This window comes from Sminthopsis crassicaudata, chromosome 2 (genome assembly GCF_048593235.1).
Source record: "Sminthopsis crassicaudata isolate SCR6 chromosome 2, ASM4859323v1, whole genome shotgun sequence".
Lineage (NCBI taxonomy): Eukaryota > Metazoa > Chordata > Mammalia > Dasyuromorphia > Dasyuridae > Sminthopsis > Sminthopsis crassicaudata.
Window position 1 is genome coordinate 470,924,590 of NC_133618.1, and position 21,062 is coordinate 470,945,651.

Here is a 21,062-nt window from a genome sequence, read left to right on the forward strand (position 1 = left end):
TTACCCCCATGGTCCCCAGAGAGAATTATCTTAGACTCATTGTAGCATCTAGATAGTATTGGTCCCAACAAGTGCACATCTAAACATAAGATTTCTGTTGATCCTCATCTCAGCTACCACTGAGTTGGGTCACAAAAGCCACTCATTGCTCCTTGGGACCTCAAAATTGGACAGCTACACTCAACTTTTTGACCCTGGATTCCTAGATCTCTGATCTTTCAAAACACTGAGGCAAAGAATCAAGGAGCATTTTCACAGGGCCAAATGCCAGCATTGCACAGGAAGATCCTGAGTGCTCTCCCTTGACAGCACTGGGTCTCACCAGATACTATCAACCAGAAAGAAGAAAAGAGGTCAAATCAAGAGAAACAATCAAGTGTGTATTCAGTCAGTGTTTTTTGAACTTACTCCAAAGACACTCAAAAAGGCTCTTTCTAGAATGTCCTTCTGAATGTCAGTTCATGCTCCAAAATTTTATTGAGATACTTCTGTTATATCCCATCATGCATTTATTTCCCTAGGCTCTCAGAATTCTATATACAGAAGTACATCAGTATCACTCTGGGCATGCTCATAAAGACTGGGCTCAGTGACTATCAACATCCTCTTATATATAAAATCCTAAAATTAGCAAAACAAGGAAAAAAGTTCTTTTATGAGCCAGCCTTGAATACAAACATCAAATAAGTCACTATCAAAGGATTAAGTTTCTAGATATAAAAGTAGATTCTTAACAAGGAATTAATATTGTATAAATATAATAATCATATTAATATATTATAATCATTATTCTGAAAGAGAAGGCATTTAGCCAAACTCCTTTTATAAGATAAATATGATATCGATACACAAACCAATGAAGGATAAAACAAAAAGCAATTTCTTATTAATAAATATTAATGCAAAATATTTACATAAAATCTTAGCAAAAACAACTATAGTGATTAAATCCAAAAGATCATTCTCTATTTTCAAATTAAATTTGTACTTGGAATATAAGGAATATCAGCAAAACCATTAGTATATTTACTCAACTTGGGAGTTAGCATGGGGGATTCTCTCTACCAATAAAGATCAGTAACTGGTTTGCAATTTATCCTCTTAGTTGGTTGGGGCCCTGAGTTCAATAATTTGCCTAGAGTCATATGGTGACAGGATTTGTCAGGGGTGAAACATATCAATAAACAAATTCTTCATCAATGTAAACCATTTATTTATGGTTTTTTTAATCCTAAAAGAAAAAAAAAAGTATCGGTTTTGAAGGGCCCTTTCTTAAACTATTAGCAAAAAAGGGAAAAAAGAAAAAAATATATATATATATACACACACATACAACTAATATATCTAAAAGATTTTTGCCTATATTCCAATTAGATTTATACATATACAAATAGGCTCTATTCAAGAGCCAACTAGCTGGTTGTTACTTCTCTTAGTCTACTATAAACTATTCAGTCAATCAACAAATATTTATTAAGGACATTTATTAAGACACTAAATGTAGTGATTGCATTAGTACCCTGGATATTTTAGAATCAGCCGGAGTCAGGATAAGCAAAAGTCTTTATTCTTGGTCTATTGGGGTGGCCCTCAGGGGATTAGATATAGGAATCTCCACACCTCCTTTCTCTCTTTCCACCACCAAAAAATGATCCCGCTTGTCCTACTCCACCCTCGGATCTCTCTTCCCCTTCTCTGTCCACACCCATAGATCGAGCCAGCACTGAGTTGAGTAGGGTCATCCTCCAAGCATATGTTAATAGAGAACTGTCCAATTGGTAATTAGCCTCAAGTGCTAGGCTAGGTTATCTTGGTTAAGAGCATCTGCTCTGTTCTAGCCCTTTACAACTAATAAGTGCTAGGGATTCAAAGAAAGGTAAAACCCTGCCCTCAAGTAGCTTTACATTCTAATGGGAGAGACACCATGACAATTGTGTAATAAAAAGTACTTGGAAGACAATCTCTGAGGAAAGATACCAGCTGTGAAGGTGACCCAGAAAAGTCTCCTGGAGAAAGTGGGATTTGATCTAAGTAAAATACTTAAACTACTATTTATACATGAGTTATTATTAGTGTTATTACTTTTGCTGTTATTATTTATATTAAAGTAATTATTGATTATGGATTATTTTTCATCTTTACTCATTTTTTTCTTTCCAGCTTTCCTCATGGTCGAGGTACTGGGTAACACTATCAGGATCAACTCTGCTGTACTTTGGAGCAAAGTCTTTACGGGGTACTGACAGAAAACATGTAAGTAGCAAATGGTTAAAGATTCCAAGATTGAAAATGTCAGGAGATCCAGGGACTGAAGTTTCCAAGAGTGCTAATGAATTGTTACCAGGTCAGAACTATGACAGAATGAAGGTGCATGAAACTAGATTATTGGTAGATTAGGAATCAAGGAACAAAGTCATAATGAATCCCAATGAAATTTTTTAGGGACTTGAAATTTAAAATAGTTTCAGTTCTGTCTGAATGAGGACATGGGAAAGTAGAAGGGATAGAAGGATATGGTGAGTTAAATTTCAGAAGCAAGAATCTCATAAGTGATTTAATCTCATGCTTCTTTGTATTATTTCTCTTTTCATGTCTATAGATTGCCTCCCTAATTAGTCGGTAATCTCTTTGAGAGTACAGAATACATATCATTCATAGTATCTTGAATATAGCAAAGACCTAGTAATAATACATAACTATGGGAGTACATGGATGAAAAATTTTTGGAAATGAGGTATCATAAGGATAATGTGTTAGAAGACTTATCAGCATGAAACTTGAAATCTCTGAGAATCTTAAGAATATCAATTTTGAACTGGATGAAATCTTAAAACTGGTATTGTTGGTTCTCTTTTTCTATGTGTATGCTTTCTCCCTAATTTGATCCATGAGATCACAGGAGATATTTTAGGTATCTCTATTGAACCTAGCAGAAGTTCAGGAGTTATTTATAGCTTGTCAGTATGTTCTTCCTAATGACAGAATTGGGTACAAAGGTCATTGAAGAAGTTGGAAGAGTGATCTATAGGTTGACAAATATGGCAGCAAAGATGGAATAAGTTATTAATAAATTATATGTATTTTGACAGTTGATGAAATGTGCATTTGCTCTCTGATTTCAATACTGTATTTGTTCTCTTCCAGTATAAATCCACACCTGGAAAAAAAGTCTCCATTGTTGGATGGATGGTACAGTTACCTGATGATCCTGAGCATCCTGATATTTTCCAGTTGAATAATCCTGACAAAGGTATGAAGAAAATGTTCTCCTTTTTTCTTTGTATGATCCTCACATATTCATTTAACAGTGATTGTCAGCACATGTTTTGTCATTCAAAAGCATTCAGTCAACTGATATTTACTGATCTCCTACTATGTGCACTGGGCAAGATGCAATGGCATAAAAAACCAATGATGTACTGGTTAAATTTGAAAACAAAGACTACTAAAAAAGTTGATCTGACTATAAGGTTTCTAAAAAGATCTATAAACATCATAGATTTGCTCATACAGCAAGAGCTCAAGAATACGTGTATTTATTTGCTTCACTGCCAACTACTCCCTCATCTTTTCCAGCCTAGGAGAATGAACCTGTATTTGTGAACTGTTCCTAGAAGCCTAGATCTATTTTTAAAATAGTAGGCTACCTCGTAGTGAGGTAGCCCACACATTCTAGAAGCTATGTGGTTAAGCTGAGTTAAACAGAGGGAATGGAAGCCCCTTCAAATTCATTGGTCTTGAATAGATTAAATAAGGTTAAACACAGCAACCAGAATTCCTTTGGAGCCATTCAGGAACGACATTTGTGGATATTTATAACTTATGGGATCCTAGAGCTAGAAGGGGTCTCAGAGACCACCTCATCTAATTATTCATATGAGGAAACTGAGACCTAGTTCCTCCCATTACAGACCCAGTGTTCTTGCCACAATAACTGTTTCAATTTGCCTTCTCCTCAGGGCAAAGGAGTTGATGGCTTCATAACTAAGAGAAGGGTAGATTTCAAAAACAATTCTGCTTAAGAGAAAGATGAGGCACCAGGAATCTCTTATTTGAGCCAGTTTGAACAGTAGAGGTCATCTAATCCAATTTACTTATTCGACAGAAAAGTAAATGAAAACCCAGAAACATTATGATTTTCCCATTCTTAAACAAGTGAGTCATTGTACCTCTCATATATTTATAGTTGGTTTTCTATAAAAAGTCTTTGCAGAGAAAAGTAGACTATATAATTTTTACAATTGTTGCACAGACCTGGGAAATCAAACCTGAGAACTACTTTCCAAAATATTCAGTGTTTTGTTCAGATCAATATGGAATCAGACTAATAAGTCAAAAACAGAAATAATGGTGCAAATATATGAAAACTGTGAATTTAAAACTAATATTTACTTTTGAGATTTCTCTTCTGGACATGTGACGTAGATGGTGTCTATTATATACTGCTGGGTTATTCATAACTGAACATAAGATGTTATGTAAGCTCAATGAAAACTTAGGATCTTGTTGACTTCTACAGCGTTGATCTTTGGAGAGAATAGAAGGGGCTGCCGCTACCTAATACAGCCCCAACCAGGCTAACCTGGCTTTTAGGCTGAGTGGGTCCGTCTCAAGAAATGTTGATTCCTAAGAGGTTCGGAAACATTGTCCCTCAAGCCAAGTGTAGGGAAGCCTCAAAATAGAGGGGAAAATTTTACAAAGGGGGTGATCAACTATAAGAAATGATTGCTATGGAAACTAACAAATTAAAGTGTCGTGTTAAAGGGTTGTTGATGAGTCACTTTCAGTCATGTCTGATTCTTTGTGAGCCCATCGAGGGTTTTCTTGGCAAAGGTCACCATTTCCTTCCCCAGCTCATTTTACAGGTGAGAAAACCTGTGCAAACATGAGTGATGTGACTTGCCCGGGGTCACACTGCTAGGAAGTGTCTGGGACCAAATTTGAACTCCAGGACTCCAGACCCAGACCCCCGTCCACTATGGCACCTCATTACTCATATTAAGAGGATGACCATGTAGCATATACCATTAGGTGCACCTGGGAGAAACTGAGTCCTCCACCACACAAGCACACCAGAGAAAGGGCCGCCAGCCCCGGGAGCACACAACTGTGCATGGTTGGATGGAGGGAAAGGAAGCAAGGCTGAAAGTTAGCCAGCTGAAAAGCAGCATTATCAGATGAATCAACCCCGTCCATCCTCAAGGCAGTATCCTGAGTACCAAGAGCAGACAAAGCTTATTGCCAGAGGCCCAGTCACTCGCATCTCCTCATGCTTTCTTGAGGCCATGGAAACCATGGTCTCAGCATTTGGAGTCTTTCCCTGTTGTCCACTTATGTATCTGTTTCCCACAGAACAAATCCAATCAGGGAAAGGTCTAGGGAGCTTCATGCAATCTCTGTTTCCATGGAGAGCAGAAATCTCTGATAGGATGTCTGTTTATGTTAATGGATAACAGTGAGGAAGCTGCAAGCTAGTCTCATTTGGTGAGATTAGGAAGGAGAATAACAGGTAATGAAAACTGGACCCTAATGAGGTGCATTTGTCTCAGAACTGAGAAAATGGCTCCAAGGACTCCATCAGTACTGCACCTAGTGAGGAAGGAATAATCCTTACATTCAGATCTAGATAGAATGGGATAAGAACGTCTTGGGCCCTGCCTCTATTTTCTGTGAATTTTTTACATAGTCACTAGATTCTCTGGTTTTCCTCAAGTCCCAGCTAAAACTTCACCTTCCATAGGAAGCCTTTCCTGATCCCTCTTAAGTCTAGTGCTTTCTCTCTGTTGATTGTCTCCAGTTGATCCAGTCTATAGCTTATCTGGTTTGCATGTTATTTCCTCCATTAGACCATAAATTTCTTGAGAGCAGGGACTATATTTTGCCTTTTTTTTGTAACTTCAGCACTTAACTAAGCCACGTAGGTGCTTAATAAATATTAGTTGACTACCTGCCTACCTTCATTTTTCTATCTAGTTACTTAGGTTTTTTAGCTTTATCTCTAACTTCATGTTCATTTTAGCTTGAGACCTTTATGTTTTGATCCTTTCCTAACCTGACAACTTCTTTAACATGGTAGGCAATGTTTACAAGTTTCAGACTGGCTCCAGATTGCACGCAATACTGTGGCACAAGCACTTGGATGATGCATGTAAAAGCAACAGGCCTCAGGTAAGATCAACAAGGTTTTCTTTGGTCCCTCATTGGTTTCTCTGGGGTCTTAGAAGAGGGCAGCCTTTGGGAGTCAGTCATTATCAAGACCATCTGTATCGCCAGAGCATTCCAGTGACACTGAGCCTCTCTACAGAATTTCATGAAACTGGAAGATGCCTTAGAACAAAGAATTTTAAAGCTGGAGAGACCTTTAGAAAATGGGATGTTTCGAACATTAGAAGACCAAAAAAAAAAAAAAAAAAATTTAGAAAGAGAAAGGAATCACTGAACATAAAATTCTAGAGCTAGAGGTGACTTTAGAATATTAGAACATAGAATGTAGAGAAGGAATTTTCAAGAACATTTAATTTTACCCATTAATTTACAAAAGAAATTGAAATCCAGATATTTAAAATGATTTACTTTTGACCATAAAAGTAATAAAGAGGAAGAAGTGGAGATTTATACTCAGCTTCAGGGTTCTTTCCAGATCATAGTTCTTGGTTTGTTTTTTTCATGTAACATTTTGCAGAACTGAGCCAAAGTCCAGATTAGTCACTCCTGGATTTGGAGTCTTCACACTGGATTTGAAAGCAACTGCTATTTGCTACTTGAACAAGGGCAAAATATTTTATTTTCTAAGCCCTTGGTCCTCTTTACCTACTTAAAAAAAAAAAAAAAATGGTTGGTTTAGTTGATATCTAAAGTCCCTAACAGCTGTAAATCCTTTAATACAATGATCATTTCCTGTTTCTAGAAGGGAAGGCCTAAGATAGGAAGTGGCTGGTTACAGGTCAAAATCTAAGACACTAAGGTGTCTGTACTTTTGTGATTAGACAGGTAAACAATTAGCAGGTAGGTAACTGTATTAGCAGCACAGGGATAAAGCTACAGCCTCCTTCTTCCCAAACATTCATATGTTTAAACAAATTTTGATGAAGTTTGTATCTAAATCTTTCAAAGACTCTATATTAAAGATTCTTTTTTTTTTTAAAATACTATTTTTGTATCATGGAGCCCCTTTGGCAGTCCTAGTGAAGTCAGAATAATTTCTTCTAAAAAATTTATAACTGAAGGAAATGCAAAATTTTGGTTTGAGAAAAATGAGTAAAAATAAAAATATAATTCCCACCCCCCCAATAGAAGTTCAAAGAACTTAAGAAATCTGTCAATGAGTTTGGGTGGAGTAGGGGTGGGGAAGGAGGTGTGAACCTCAGATTGAGAACCCAAGAGATTCACATTAGTATTCATTTCTGCTATGAATACCTTAGTATTCAGGTCACCTATGGGCTTAAGCTTAACCTATGCCTAAGCAAGATAGAGAAGAATTGATTATCATATTGGGGCTGGGCACAGGGGAGGAGATATGGGGGGGGGAGGTGAAGAGTTTTTCTAATTATCTGCAGAGATGTTCATCTACATACTCTACCACTTTTGAAATGTTCCTTATCCAGCTTCTCAGATAATATAGAAAATAGCAAATAAAAAATTATTCAGAAATCAGGTGTCCCAGTCTTCAGACTCATAGCAGAAGACTTAAAAAATCCAAGGGAGATTTTTTTTTTATTTTGATTATATTGAATTTATTATTTTTTTATTAAATACAATGTAGGTATACATATTTATACAGTTGTCTTGCTACACAAGAAAAATCGGATTTAGAAAGAAGGTAAAAATAACCTGGGAAGAAAAACAAAAATGCAAGCAAACAATAACAGAAAGAGTATAAATGCTATGTTGTCATCCACACTCATTTTCCAGTGTTCTTTCGATGAGTATAGCTGATTCTATTCATTACTGATCAATTGAAACTGATTTGGATCCTCTCATTGTTGAAGAGAGCCACTTCCATCAGAATTGATCCTCATAGAGTATTGTTGAAATGTATAATGATCTCCTGGTTCTGTTCATTTCACTTAGCATCAGTTCATGAAAGTCTGGGAGATTTTTTTTTTTTAATCCTGTTTTAAATTATCTCCAGAAATAGAATCTTCATCCTAGCTTTTCACATTTGAGAAATTCATCTAATAACCAGTATTCTCTACTCCTGCCTCCAATTTCTCTGTCTTGTTGACTTCTAAAGTCCCTTCCAAATCTGAGAGTCTGTGACCAAAATCTGTACATACCAGGGGTTTTCTCTGACTCTATTACTCACTAGAATCATTCACTTGTTGATCTTTAAGATTCCCAATATTGAGAGAGCAAAATGGAATGTTGCCTAGAATACTGGATTTGGAGTCAGGAAGACTTGAGTTTGAATTCTCCCTAAAGCCCTTACTAACTGTATGACTTTGGCAAGTCATTTAACTTTTGATTCCTCACCTGTACAATGGGGATGACAATAGCACCTACTTCACCAGTCAATTATGATTTGGAACATTTTTCTCATGTTGGCTTATAAGATAATATTGATTACTTCCATTATGAACTACTTGTTCATATCTTTTAACTACTTATCGATTAAGGAATGGATCTTGGTCTTATAAATTTGAATTAGTTCCTTATGTATCTTGGAAATGAGACTTCTATGATAGAAACTTGCTGAAAAGAGTTTTCTCCCACTATTTAACTACTTTCTTCTAATCTTAGTTGTATTGGATTTGTTTGTACAAAAAGTTTTTAATCTTATAAAACTTAAATTGTCCATTTTATCTTCTGTGATCTTCTCCAACCCTTGCAGTCACTTCCTTCCAAATTTCTTATTATTTATACTCTAACAATCATTCATCCCTGTTGCTTAAATCATGCCCAGAATAACTTTGTTATACAATCCAACTTTTGAAAAATGAAATTACCATTAAGACAACGTGAGGATATAAAATCTGGGCTTTTGGAAGAAGATTATGAATAATAGTATTCTTTTATGCCTTTCCCCATTCTGAATTCCCTTATTACTACCAGAGGTACCACCTTCCTCTCAATCATCCATGCTTGAAATCTTGGTATTATCTTTTATTTCTCTTTTACATTCATCCCACATATCTGTTATTTTCAAGTCTTATTTATACTTTCACAACATAGAGATATATACAAATTCAGATATATGCACATACATATATACGTATGTATATGTATGTGTGTGGGTGTGTAGCTGTCTCCCAAATCTGGATTGCTGTTTCTATTGACCTCTATGGCTTCCAACTTAAATCCCATCTTCTACGGGAAGCCTTCCTCATTCTCTCCTAATTCTTTTGTCCCTCTGCTAATTATCTCCTATTTATCCTATATATTGCTTGGTATATATTTGTTTACTTGAAGGATCCCATTAGATTATAAGCTCTTTAACAGCTTTTGCCTTTTGTGTATCTCTAGCACTTAGCACAGTATCTGGCACATAATAGGGACTTAATAAATGTGGTTATGTTCTTCTTCCCCATCTCCTCCTTTTGGCTTTCTAGACTTCCTTCAAGGCTCAGCTAAAATCCACCTTCTGCAAGGTCTTCCCCTTCTCTATATGCTTTCTCCATGAGATTAGCTCCATTTCCATTCTGTACATCTTCTATACACTGTTATTTGCATGCTGTCTCCATCACTGGAATATGAGTTTTTTGAAGGCAAGAATCATGTTTTTGTTTTTTACTGTTACTTAACACATTCATTGACTGAATAGTAAAAGTCTCCCATCACTACTATTTATTTCATAAATCCCATGCCAGGTTCATGATGTTAGCAGAATAATTTTTCTATATTCTTTCTCTCTTCAGTTGATGTGTAGTATACTCTTTATAAGTCTTTAATTTTATTTCATTTTTTTAAAAATCAAAGATCCCTTTGGCAACCTGTTAAGGCCTTTTAGAATAATGTTTTAAATGAATAAAATAAAATATACCAAATTACAAATAGCTATTGATATATATACTTATCAGGTTTTTTTTTTTTTTTTTAAGTTTATGATCCTCTAGTTAAGCATTCCTGTAAGATATTGGTTCTCTCTCATTTGGAGGTTTTAAGCTGAAAATGGGTGACTACTTCACTTTTGGGATATAATTAAATGTGATTCTAGCTCAATTATGGGTCAGACAAAAGGACTTCTGAGACTTATTCTAGCTCTGAGATCTTAAGAAACCTTATAATCTTTCTTCAATAAACCAAGACTTATATAAAAATGTGTTTTTTTTTCAGGTACCTACTAACCTTATGTCATTCGAATAAGCAGCTGCACAATGCTTGATGTGACACAAAAGTGCCAAACTGCAGGATGGAGGAAAACTACAAATACACACAATTAGAGAAGATCATTCTTTAGGCGCCAGCTGCCAAATAATACCATACTCACACTCAGATGTGCAATTGCAAAGTGATTTTGATGAGCGCATGAGTGTCCCATGCAGTGACTTCCTCCTTCCTCCTGGCTATAAGAAACCATTGAACTCTGCTGCAGGACCCCAGAACCTGGGCTAACTTGTGGCCACCAATAATCCTGGACAATTGCTAGACCCTAGACCAGGCATTCCACCCTTTGCCTGTCCTTTTATAAACAATTCTTTTTATGGTGAAGCTGCTTTCTGTGACTGAAGAACATTTGGCCCATGTTGGGTTTTCAATTCTTTCTAATGCACAAAGACAACAAGCAGTGTTCACTTGCTGCAAAGTGTCCATTAGAGTAGAAGTCATGGAACAACATTTTTATAACCTAAGTGCACTGAGTTGCTTAGCAATGTGGCTGCCTCTGATTTTGTATAACACACACACACACATATACACACACTCACACACACATTCATAAACACACTACCCAGACATTCCCACCGTGTGTGAGCTATTTGGGAAACATGTATTTTGGCACCAGATTTGCAACCTAACTCACTTCATTTGGTTGGAAGGAGCTGCTTTTTAAACTTACATTACAGCACTGTCCAGGTAAGGTAAGAGGTCACATTGGAGGTCTTTAAGCTGTTGCACTGTATGAGGGGGACTGAGTTGGACAAGATGCCCCCAGAGGTCCCTTCCAACTCTGATGTCCTGTGATTCTTTTGTGGTTTTCAATTCATTTTGATTTAACGTTCCCCTTGGGTTCTGTAACTACACACAATTAATGCCTTAAATCGCATATTGTTTTCTTTGACTATGGGTGCTATTCCTCTGCAAAGCCTGCTCCCTGGGGCATCTCAAATTCCCTCTGACTTGGTGTCCGTGGAGCCTTATTATTGTCAGGTCTTCCAAGTCAGGGCTCAGCCCCAGAAGATGAGCTGTCTTTTGACCCATTCCCTTTCCTGTGGAGGGTCTGGGGGCACTTTGGGACTCACTTTTGCTTTGCCTTTTGTGCTTAAAAAAAAAAAAAGAAAAGAAAAAAAAAAAAGGTTTAAAAGCTATTCTCCAACTGTCCCATTGTTGCTGAGGCTTTGGGGAAATGAAAGGCAGCTGTGGAGTGGTTGGGAAAGGGGAGTTAAAGGGGTAGCCTTCAGGGTGACAACAGTGGTGGGCTTTTTTCCCAGCAGGACCACCTTGGTCCCTGCTGGGCCAAGCATCTTGCTCACCCATCTCCACTGCCATTGTTGATATGTTTAGGGTTTTGATTAATCAAGGCTGCTGAATGACACTGAAATGTGATTGGGTTCTCCTGGAATCCTGCCTACCAAGTATTCCAAAGCAGCACTGGCAAATATATAGACCCCCCCATTATGAGAATCCATGAGGCAGTGAACCCAGAAGATTGGCAACAGGGGCCCTGAAGCCTCCACTAAGTTATGGGATGATAAACAGAGCCCTCTGTTAGGGGAACTATTCCCATCACAGGACAGTTTTTTTTTTTTAATATTAAATCTCCTTTGCTCTAATTTTAATATTTTTTTCATTCATTCATTACATATTGACCTTACTACATAAGAGGCTCTTTGTCAAGTTTTAGGAAAATACAAAGATGAAAGAGATAACATGTTTCCTATCGACCAGGAAGGTGTGTTGAAATATACTTTAATTTGATAAACAGATTTTTTTATTTATAACCCAAATTGTTTACTGTCTCCATGGTAAATTTGAAAGGTTCGTTTTCTAAACATTTGTGTCAATTTTGTCAATGAAACCCTTGAACAGCTTTTGAAATGTAATGAAATTTCTGCAACTTTGATAAGGGATAGAGTTGAAAAGGTTTGAAGTACAGGGATGTTAACAGATTGTGATTGTCTGTGCTCCTCATGAAGTGCACACGGAGGAAAGTAACTAGGATAAAGAGGGATATGGAAAACATGCCATGTGAGAATGGTTAAAGGACTTTGGGGTCTTTCTGAAGGACCATCTAAAGGAAAAAAATCATAGTGGATCTTCATGTGGGCTATCATATGATGAGGAAAAATGACTGATTTTGGGGGGGCCCAGAGAACAGAGCTAAAGAGCAATGGGTATAAGTTTCAAAGCAACAGAAAAACACCTAACAATGAGAGTTTTTGAGAAATGAAACAGGCTGCCTTAGGAGGACATGAATTCCAGAGCACTGAAGGTCTTTAGGCACAGAGGTAAGCTGCCCCCTTCAAAAGATGCTGTCAATAGGATTCTTGCTTCAGGTCTGGGTTGGACTGTATAACTTTTGAATGACCTTCTAGCTATGAGATTTCCATGATTCTATACCCAGCCTAAGGGCAGAGAGGCTTGTGGATAGAAGGTGGGACACCAGCCAATTAATACATGGAGCTGCACATTTGTAAAAATTATCCTTATTATGTGATAATAATGTAAAGCACTTTGCAAACCATAAAGAACTATATAAATGCTAGCTATTATTATTAAGAAACGAAGAACTGACATCCATATCAGTGAAGGAAAAGTACACATTAATGAAATATTATCCATGGAAATATTTCATGCTGGCATCATTTTAGATGCCAGGCACATAGTACTAAGTGTTTTACAAAAACTCTCTCATTTGACCCTTATGTGGTAAATGTTTATTAAATCCAGCTGTGCTTTCTCATATAAACTCCCTGAGGACAGGGACCACTTTAGTTTTGTTTTTAAATCCCCAACAACAAGGATAGCACACATGGGGAATAGGGAGAGGGTCTGGCATAGGGAACTCCTTATGAGAAAATACCTTCTAGAAGTACACATTAGCACCTGTATTGATTAATCCCAAATGGTTCTTATCCAAGTCCACCCTTAAGACGTCTTTAAAGAATCTATTCAAAACACTAAATGCCTTCATCTAGATCTCACTCCTTAATTACCCCAGCTTCTTTTCTGACCCCATTTTCCTGAATAATATCTGCAGAAATGATAGTGCACAAAAATTATCATTAGTAATATACTGCAGCCTATTTAAACTCACCATGCATCTTTTCATTATCTTTTAGGTTACCTGGGGTTGATTCTTTAGAGATTATAGTAGTCTTTGATTTATTACCATATGACTTTACCAAAAGAATATCAGTGTCAAAAAAAGAAAAGTTTTCACATCAAAGACCATTTTAGAATCATTGAAAGCACTGTGAAATTCTCATATCCAGCCCAACCTGCTCTCATCTTCCCTTGCCTTTCTGGATCCAGCTCAGTGGCCATATGTAGTATCTAACATATATTCACAGACTTCCACTGTGATCACTTGAAATCACCAAGTACCAGGATATATGTTAGTGTGATTGGAAAAATTTTGCTACCTTCCATTATCCTTTGCATCAGGTGATTGTGCTAATCTGAAGTTCTCTTCATAGTGGTCTCTGCCTATAAGCACTGCAAAATGAGAAGCCAAGTGTCCTGAGAAATGATGACACTGGTTAATGCCTTTGGGCATATGATGAAACCAGTTTCACCTCCTTTATTTATCCATCCAAGAGAAGTCTATAAGTCAATCCCCTTTTAAGTAGCCAATTTCATATATCTTCTGGTTTTATTTATAGTGAGAGTGTAAATATTGATATTGTTCAAGAGCTAGCATTTATATAGCACTGTACAGTTTGAAAATGGCTTCACATTTGTTACTTCCCATAATGTATCTGACTTAAGGATCTCACTCACCAAGAGTTAAATTAATGCTTCAAAATGATCTAAAACGTGTCATTCTAATCACCTCCTGTCCCCTTTCCCACCATTCTGCCACCATCATTACAGAAATGGAAGAACACATAGAACCAAAGACCCATTGGTTGTATTTTTCTTGTTTATGTGGATTGCTGTAACTAAAGAATTCATCACCTGGTGGCCAACCAGCTCTCAGCAAGCCTCCTAGCCAGATTTTCTCTTGAATTCAGGAACAATCTACTCTTCATCTCAGTGCTTCATTTTAGTGGGCAGGTTCTTAGAAAACATACCAGAAATTCATAAGCTCTGCTTGGAGTGGAAAGAACTAGAAGAAATCATGAAGTAGATGGGTAGAGGAGAAGGGACTTCTGAACTCCCAGATATTATGCCCCACACATTTTCAATTTATTCACTCTGTTTTCAGTTCTAGACAACTTACTTTTTTTTTTTAAATTTAAAACAATGTATGTGAGGGAATTGATAAGATTACAAAAATTTCAAAAGGAATCATCAAACAATAAGCTTTTGTTACATGCCGTAATTCACATCACAATATGCTAAATACTAGACAAAAATCAATCAGCTCTGGCACTAAAGGAATTTACATTCTGTTGGGAAGATAATTCGCATATGTGCAAAATACATATAAAATAAAGCATTCATATATGTATGCACACCAAATAAATACATCATCCAATAGAAATGGTTTTACAAAAGAACTTAATTTTGCTTAATGAAATTCTTATCCTAGGGTCCTAACATGGCCTGGCATATAGGAGATAATCATTACATACTTGCTAATTGATCATTACTAAATTCCATTTCTAAATGTGCTCTTGAGAAAGTAGTGAAATCTTGGAATTAGAAGGGAATTTAGAGGTATTTGACTCCAACTGACATCTGGCCAAAAATTCCCCTGACAACAACTCCTGCAAGTGGGCATCTAGCCTCTGTTTAAACACATTAATGATGGGGGAGGAGGGAGAGTAACTATCACCAGTAACAGTCCACTTTTGAATGGTACCATTTGTTAAAAAGTTTTCCTATGAATTGTTCAGTTATTTATATGGAGCTGAAATCTGCTTCTCTGTATCTTCTACCCATTGCTCTTACTTCTGCCCTCTGAAGCCAAGAAAAATCAGGCTAATCCTACCACAGAGGAAATGTGATATAGTAGAAATAGCATCAGATCTGGAGTCAAGAGACCTTGGGGCCAAATATTCGGACTTCAACTTACTGTATGTATAGGACCCTGGGCCCCAGTTTCCTTAGCTACAAAAGGAGGGGGTTGAATACAATCATTTATAAGGCTCCTTTCCAACTCTAAATGTTTGATCCCATGACAGCAGTTTTAAATATTTGATGACAATGATTATGTTCCCCTAAGCCTTCTCTTCTCCAGGCTCACTTTAGTTCCTTCAACCATTCTTTGAATAGCCTAGCACCTGTCATTCTCTCACTTATCCAGGTATTGTGGAGGACATTAAAATACACCCATTAAAAGTTAGCAATCTCCCTGGGGAGGTCAAATGTACATATGTCAAATGTCAATTGTTACTGAATTTGTGGTTTAGTTGTTTTTCAGTTTTTCAGTTGTGTTTGGATCTTTGGGACCCCATTTGAAATTTTCTTAGCAAAGATACTGAAGTGGTTTGCCATTTCCCTCTACAGCTATTTTACAGATAAGGAAACCAAGACAAATAAAATTAAGTGACTTACCCAGCATCACACAGCTAATAAAAATCTGGAACTGAACTCAGGCATTTCTTATTCCAGGTCCCATACTCTGTCCATTGTACCACCTAGCTGCCTCAATTGACAAATACCTGATGAGAGGCTGCATGGTATAGAAGGCAGGTCACCACACTTGGAATCAGGGAAGTCTAGGTTTAAGCCCCTTCTCAGATATTAATTAGCTGTGTGATCTTGGGCAAGTCACTTAAATTCTATTGCTAATGTACAAAATTGAGGGAGTTGGACCCATGGCCTCAAAGGTTCCTCCAGTTCTTAAAAAGAAAGAAAGAAAGAAAGAAAGAAAGAAAGAAAGAAAGAAAGAAAGAAAGAAAGAAAGAAAGAAAGAAAGAAAGAATAAATGTAAGTCCTCATTAGCAGTTTTGATGCTTTTGTGAGAGGAAATCTTGTTACTTTCTCATGAAATCTTCCTTTTGACTGATCTTAAAAGATAGTCTAGCCAAAGCTCAGAAATTCAAATTCTACTCATTCCAAATTAATCAAAGTTCCCATAAAAACTGGGAATTGTGCCAAAAATTACCCTTGCTAAGCAAAGCTTTTCTTAATTTGTGAGGAAGATTTCAGGAATAAAGCTAGAGCTATTTGAAGGAATAAACCTTCTCCAGCATCCCCAAGCATTTAGGAGTGTTCATTTGCATTTGCATACTAGTAATTGACATACTAATTACAAATCTATTTTATCCTCTGATTCTTTCTCTACTTGTTGACAGTTTTTTTGTTGTTTTTTTTAAAACCTCCTCTGCACTGCTGTATGAATTGGAAAGTCTATAAAACTCCACCTTTTCTCTAAAGGAAATGTAATACACTCTCAATCTCCATTACTCTAAATCCACATAGAAAAACAGCTAAAATGCAGTGTCAGGAATATTAGATTGGGAGTCAGGAAACCTGGATTGTAGTTCCAATTCAGTAACTAATCAGAGTTACTTTGGACAAGTGACATGACCCTTCTGGATTGCAGTTTCTTCACCTATAAAATGAGTAGGTTGGATCAAATGATCTTTAAAATACTTTCCTATTGTAACAAACTATGTGCCAACATTTTTTGTTCTAAGGTCCTTTGCAGTCCCAAAATTCTATGTTCTGCTCTACCACTTTGTGTTCCAAGATTCCTTCCACCTTAGAAATTCCAAGAAAGCCAAAAGCTTAATACAAAATGACTTTTTAGAAAAGCAAGTTTTTGAACAAAATTCACCCTTAGACTAGGAGTTGGGAAGTCCGAGTTCTAGTCTTGACCAGCTACTTACTGCTTAAGCAAGTTAGTTTCCCCTCTCTGCTCACTTTCCTCATCAGCAAAGTTGGAATAAAAACATCTGCCTTGTCTACCTCACACAGCAGCTGTGAGGGACAAATTAAATAATGGATATGGAAATGCATTGTGACTGGGAAACCCTTCTATAAATGTTGTAATATTGTCATGGAAAGCTCTAAAGAAGTTGGACTCTTCCTACCTCACAGGGTTATTGTGAGGAAAGAAAGCACTTGGTAAAATTTTGAAAGTGAACTAGAGTTTGCTAGTGTTATTATAATGTCCCATTCCAATCTCAACAGTAACAAAGGGGGATTGTCAACATGGTCTCTGTTCTGTTATGAGTCCTAATGATTTTCTTGGGAGAGAGTTCGGGGTAGTGAGTAGACAGTCAGCCTTGGTGTAAAGAAGGTTCAAGTACTGCCCCTGACATGTACGCTCTCTGCGACCATGGGCAAAATCTAAGGGACTTCCCAAGGTCCTGGAAGACTGTCTAAGAATATAAATTACAAACAAGTTGCTGATCTGCAATTGTGGAAATATTTTCTACATCAGGATTTCTCCCATACTGATGAAATCACAGGTCTGGGTCAAAAATGATTTTCTTAGATAAATATAATTAGATGGACTAAATGACCTCTAAGGTCCCTTTCAATTGTAACATTCTATGTTTAAGAACCCTTCCAGCTTGAACACTCTTATGTTTTAATGCTCTATATTCTAAAGTCCTTTACAACTTGAAGATTTTGTTAAGTCCTTAACTTCAGTATTATCCATTTACTTTCCCCCTAATATTAGGGGAAGCAAATCAGAGTGTGCTGGCTAGATTGAAGAAAACAAGTCTGGAAATGTAATGTTGGTTATGGACAAGCCACCAATGAGATAATCAAAACTTGACTATATGTATCTAGGAGAAGAAAAAATCCTGAAACTAATATGCTATAGAATGTTCCTATATTTTAATACATTTCTGGTTTGTCCCTGCTTATAAAATCTTGAAGCTAACATTCCTACCACGTACAGACAAATGTATATTCTTCCAAATACATTCTGTAGATGACACAAGCATAAACACTAGGATGAGAAATTGTTGCATGATTTTATGTCTGAAAAGCAGATCTGAGTCCTCTGTGGGAAAGAGATTTTTGAGATTGGTCCTATGTAGTCTGACTGGGCTATGTGCCCAGTTGCCTCCTTTGAAGGATTCAAGGCCTTAAATTGTCAGTATCATCACCTAAGCTATACTATGGCAACAGGAATTGATCTCTATGGCAAGACTCCCACCAAGTGGGTTAACAGACTGAAGGACAACAGGATCTATAATCCATGATGGCATTTTGTTTGGGAAATGGTCTTTTTATGCTACCAGAAATCCATTATTTCCCAAATTATATGTGCATAGCTACTTTCATAGTAGGACTACAAATCATTCTCTCATCTCCTCTCCACTCTCTGAGGCTCCTTTACATTTCTACCATGTTTCACAGCCTCAAGGGGATATTATGGTACCATTTTACAGATTTTTTTTTAAAAGGCCATTGAAAAGATGAAGTGATTAACAGAAATGAATTCCAAATTCCTGAAGCCCAGTTATTATCAGGTGACATTGAAAAAAAATTCTTTTGGATTTGTAAAATCTTATAGCAACTTCTAAGCCTCTATATGTAATGATTCCCTTTGAAATAATGATTGTTCCAAAGGCACTGTAATGATTTTAATATAGAACATTATATAAGGGGTCAATAAGATTTGAATTTCAGTTCTGGCTCTACCATTACATTCTTATGGAATTATGGTCATTTTAGCCCTCTGGGCTGTTTCCTCATCTGTAAAATGTGAAAATTTGACTAGATAATCTCTAATATCCCTTTCAGCTCATATTGTCCTGCTACTATGTTCCAAGTCCCTTTCCAACTCCAACATTCTACAAATCATCATGGCTGTGTCTATTCTTCATGACAAAAAGTACATGTATCCCTCCTACCAACTATGTTAGAAATTCTGTGCATGTCCTCACAAGAGAAACGAGCATCCTTATAGATGCATAAAATATTTGAACTTGAAGGTAACTTGGAGATCTCCTAGTCCATCCAATGCATGTATTTATAGATTAAGAAACTGTGACTCAGAAAGGTAACATAGCCTACCCAAAGTGACAGATCTAGGAAGTAAGAGGGTTGTGATATGAATCCAAGTTTTCCAGTTCAGATTTTAGTACCAATCCATATCCCTCAAACAATGATGTATCAGTACCATGGTGATTTGAATCAGACTGGATCTTAAATTATTGTTTCTTAGTCTTAGCTAAGATTAGATTGAGAAATAGTGCATTGGAGTTCTCCCAGCAGTGAAATCGATTATTCTCTGCACCATCCAAGACTAGCAGCATCGACAATACAAATGGAATCCAGGACCAAGCAGGATGGGAACATTATTAATACCTATCTCATCGGACTTTGAAGAACAAGTCAAGTGCGAAGAAGTATGGTAGCAGTGGCTGATTTCTTCACTGTCAAACATCTAACACTTCTACTGTGAATTCACAGCTGCTATTCAAATGATACTGCATATCAGGCCGATGAATAAGTGTTCCCAACTAAGCAAGGAGTATGACTAAAATGTATTTTAGGTCAGTTTTCTAAAGGCCCACCTTGTTATCCATTCTCAAAATGACTTTTTCAAATGATTTATGACTGTGCCAGAGAAGAAATGGTTATATATGTATTTATGTTGCATAATCTCCTATGAATTTAGTGCCAAAATGCATGGTTTTCCACTTAGCATACAAGCATCATGTAGACAGTATTTTTCATGTTCCTACCTACTCCTCATAGTAAGTTGTAAATTAGTTTCTATATTTTAATTGATTTCTTGTGAAAATGGTTGCACTGTTCGGGATTGTCTTTTCCAGCAGACCACTGCATGCCATTGGTGGAATGCGTTTCTACAACCCTTGTGAACTGTCTTACCCATAATAACCTCTGAACTTTAACCCTATGTGGGAGGCATCTTTTGGTTTTGGTGAAGTATTTTGTTACCTCAGTCTTGTATTCAAGTTGCTGTATTTTTTCAGCTTGTTACATTGATAATGATTGTTCCACTAATTAAATACTTTAATGTAAAAAAAAAGCCTTTCTCTTTAAATTCCATGTTTTCTCTTAAATGTTGCTCAATTTATTAGCATTGCCTTTCACTTTCACATGAAATCTCAATGTGGTATGACCCTACCCTCATTCATCCAATAATAGTGCTATTATGTGTGTAGACTGGGATGATGCAAAGGGGAGGGAAGATAAGCACTTACTAGGTGCTGTGCACTATATTAATTATTTTATTGATCCTCACAACAATCCTGTGAGATAAGTGCTGTTATTATACTCATTTTATAGTTGAGGAAACACAGTTATCAGTTACCAAGTTCTGAATTCAGCTCTTCCTGGCTCTAGACCCAATGCACTAACCATGGACCACTTGCTGCCTCTAGCTGAGGATGAATAAGATTCAGTTCCAGCTCTTGGGAAGCTTTTAGGTTTGTACAAATTAAAGCTTGATTCATTGTTTTGTTGATTGTTTAATCTTAAGTAGTAGAGAAAATGTAAAGAATGAAAATTAAAAGTGTGTCCCATATACAATATTTTTTCTAGAAAATGCAGATATTGATATTTTGACTAATTATTAAGATTAAAAATGTCCCAAAGTAGAAGGAACTTCCTTGTGAAGTAGTGAGTTCCAATTCCAAGAGACTGTCATGTAAAAATTGAATGATCACCCATTGAGATATTGTAGGAAAAATTCCTACGGAGTTATAGAGAGAATTAAATACCCCCTAAAGACCTTTTTCAGTATTAATATTTCGTGATTAAAAAGAGGAAAAGATCATTTATGCCTAGGGAATCAGTGATAGCTTTAAGGAAGAGGTGGTATATAAGGAACCTTGGAGAATATATCAGGTGGTTTCTTT

The 21,062-nt window shown here is 36.6% G+C and overlaps 1 protein-coding gene across 5 annotated transcripts in view; it reads left to right on the top strand.

Annotated features, from left to right (window-relative positions):
* Positions 1 to 20,230, top strand: part of RALGPS1 (Ral GEF with PH domain and SH3 binding motif 1) — a 652,627-nt gene extending 632,397 nt beyond the window's left edge. For all 5 annotated transcript variants that reach the window (XM_074293129.1, XM_074293134.1, XM_074293130.1 and 2 more), the window contains 4 exons: positions 2,161 to 2,253; positions 3,145 to 3,250; positions 6,077 to 6,168; positions 10,273 to 20,230. In XM_074293129.1, coding sequence (XP_074149230.1) covers positions 2,161 to 2,253; positions 3,145 to 3,250; positions 6,077 to 6,168; positions 10,273 to 10,302 — 321 coding nt within the window. In that variant the 3' untranslated portion in view covers positions 10,303 to 20,230. The remainder of the gene's footprint in view (positions 1 to 2,160; positions 2,254 to 3,144; positions 3,251 to 6,076; positions 6,169 to 10,272) is intronic.
* The last annotated feature ends 832 nt before the right edge of the window (positions 20,231 to 21,062 follow it).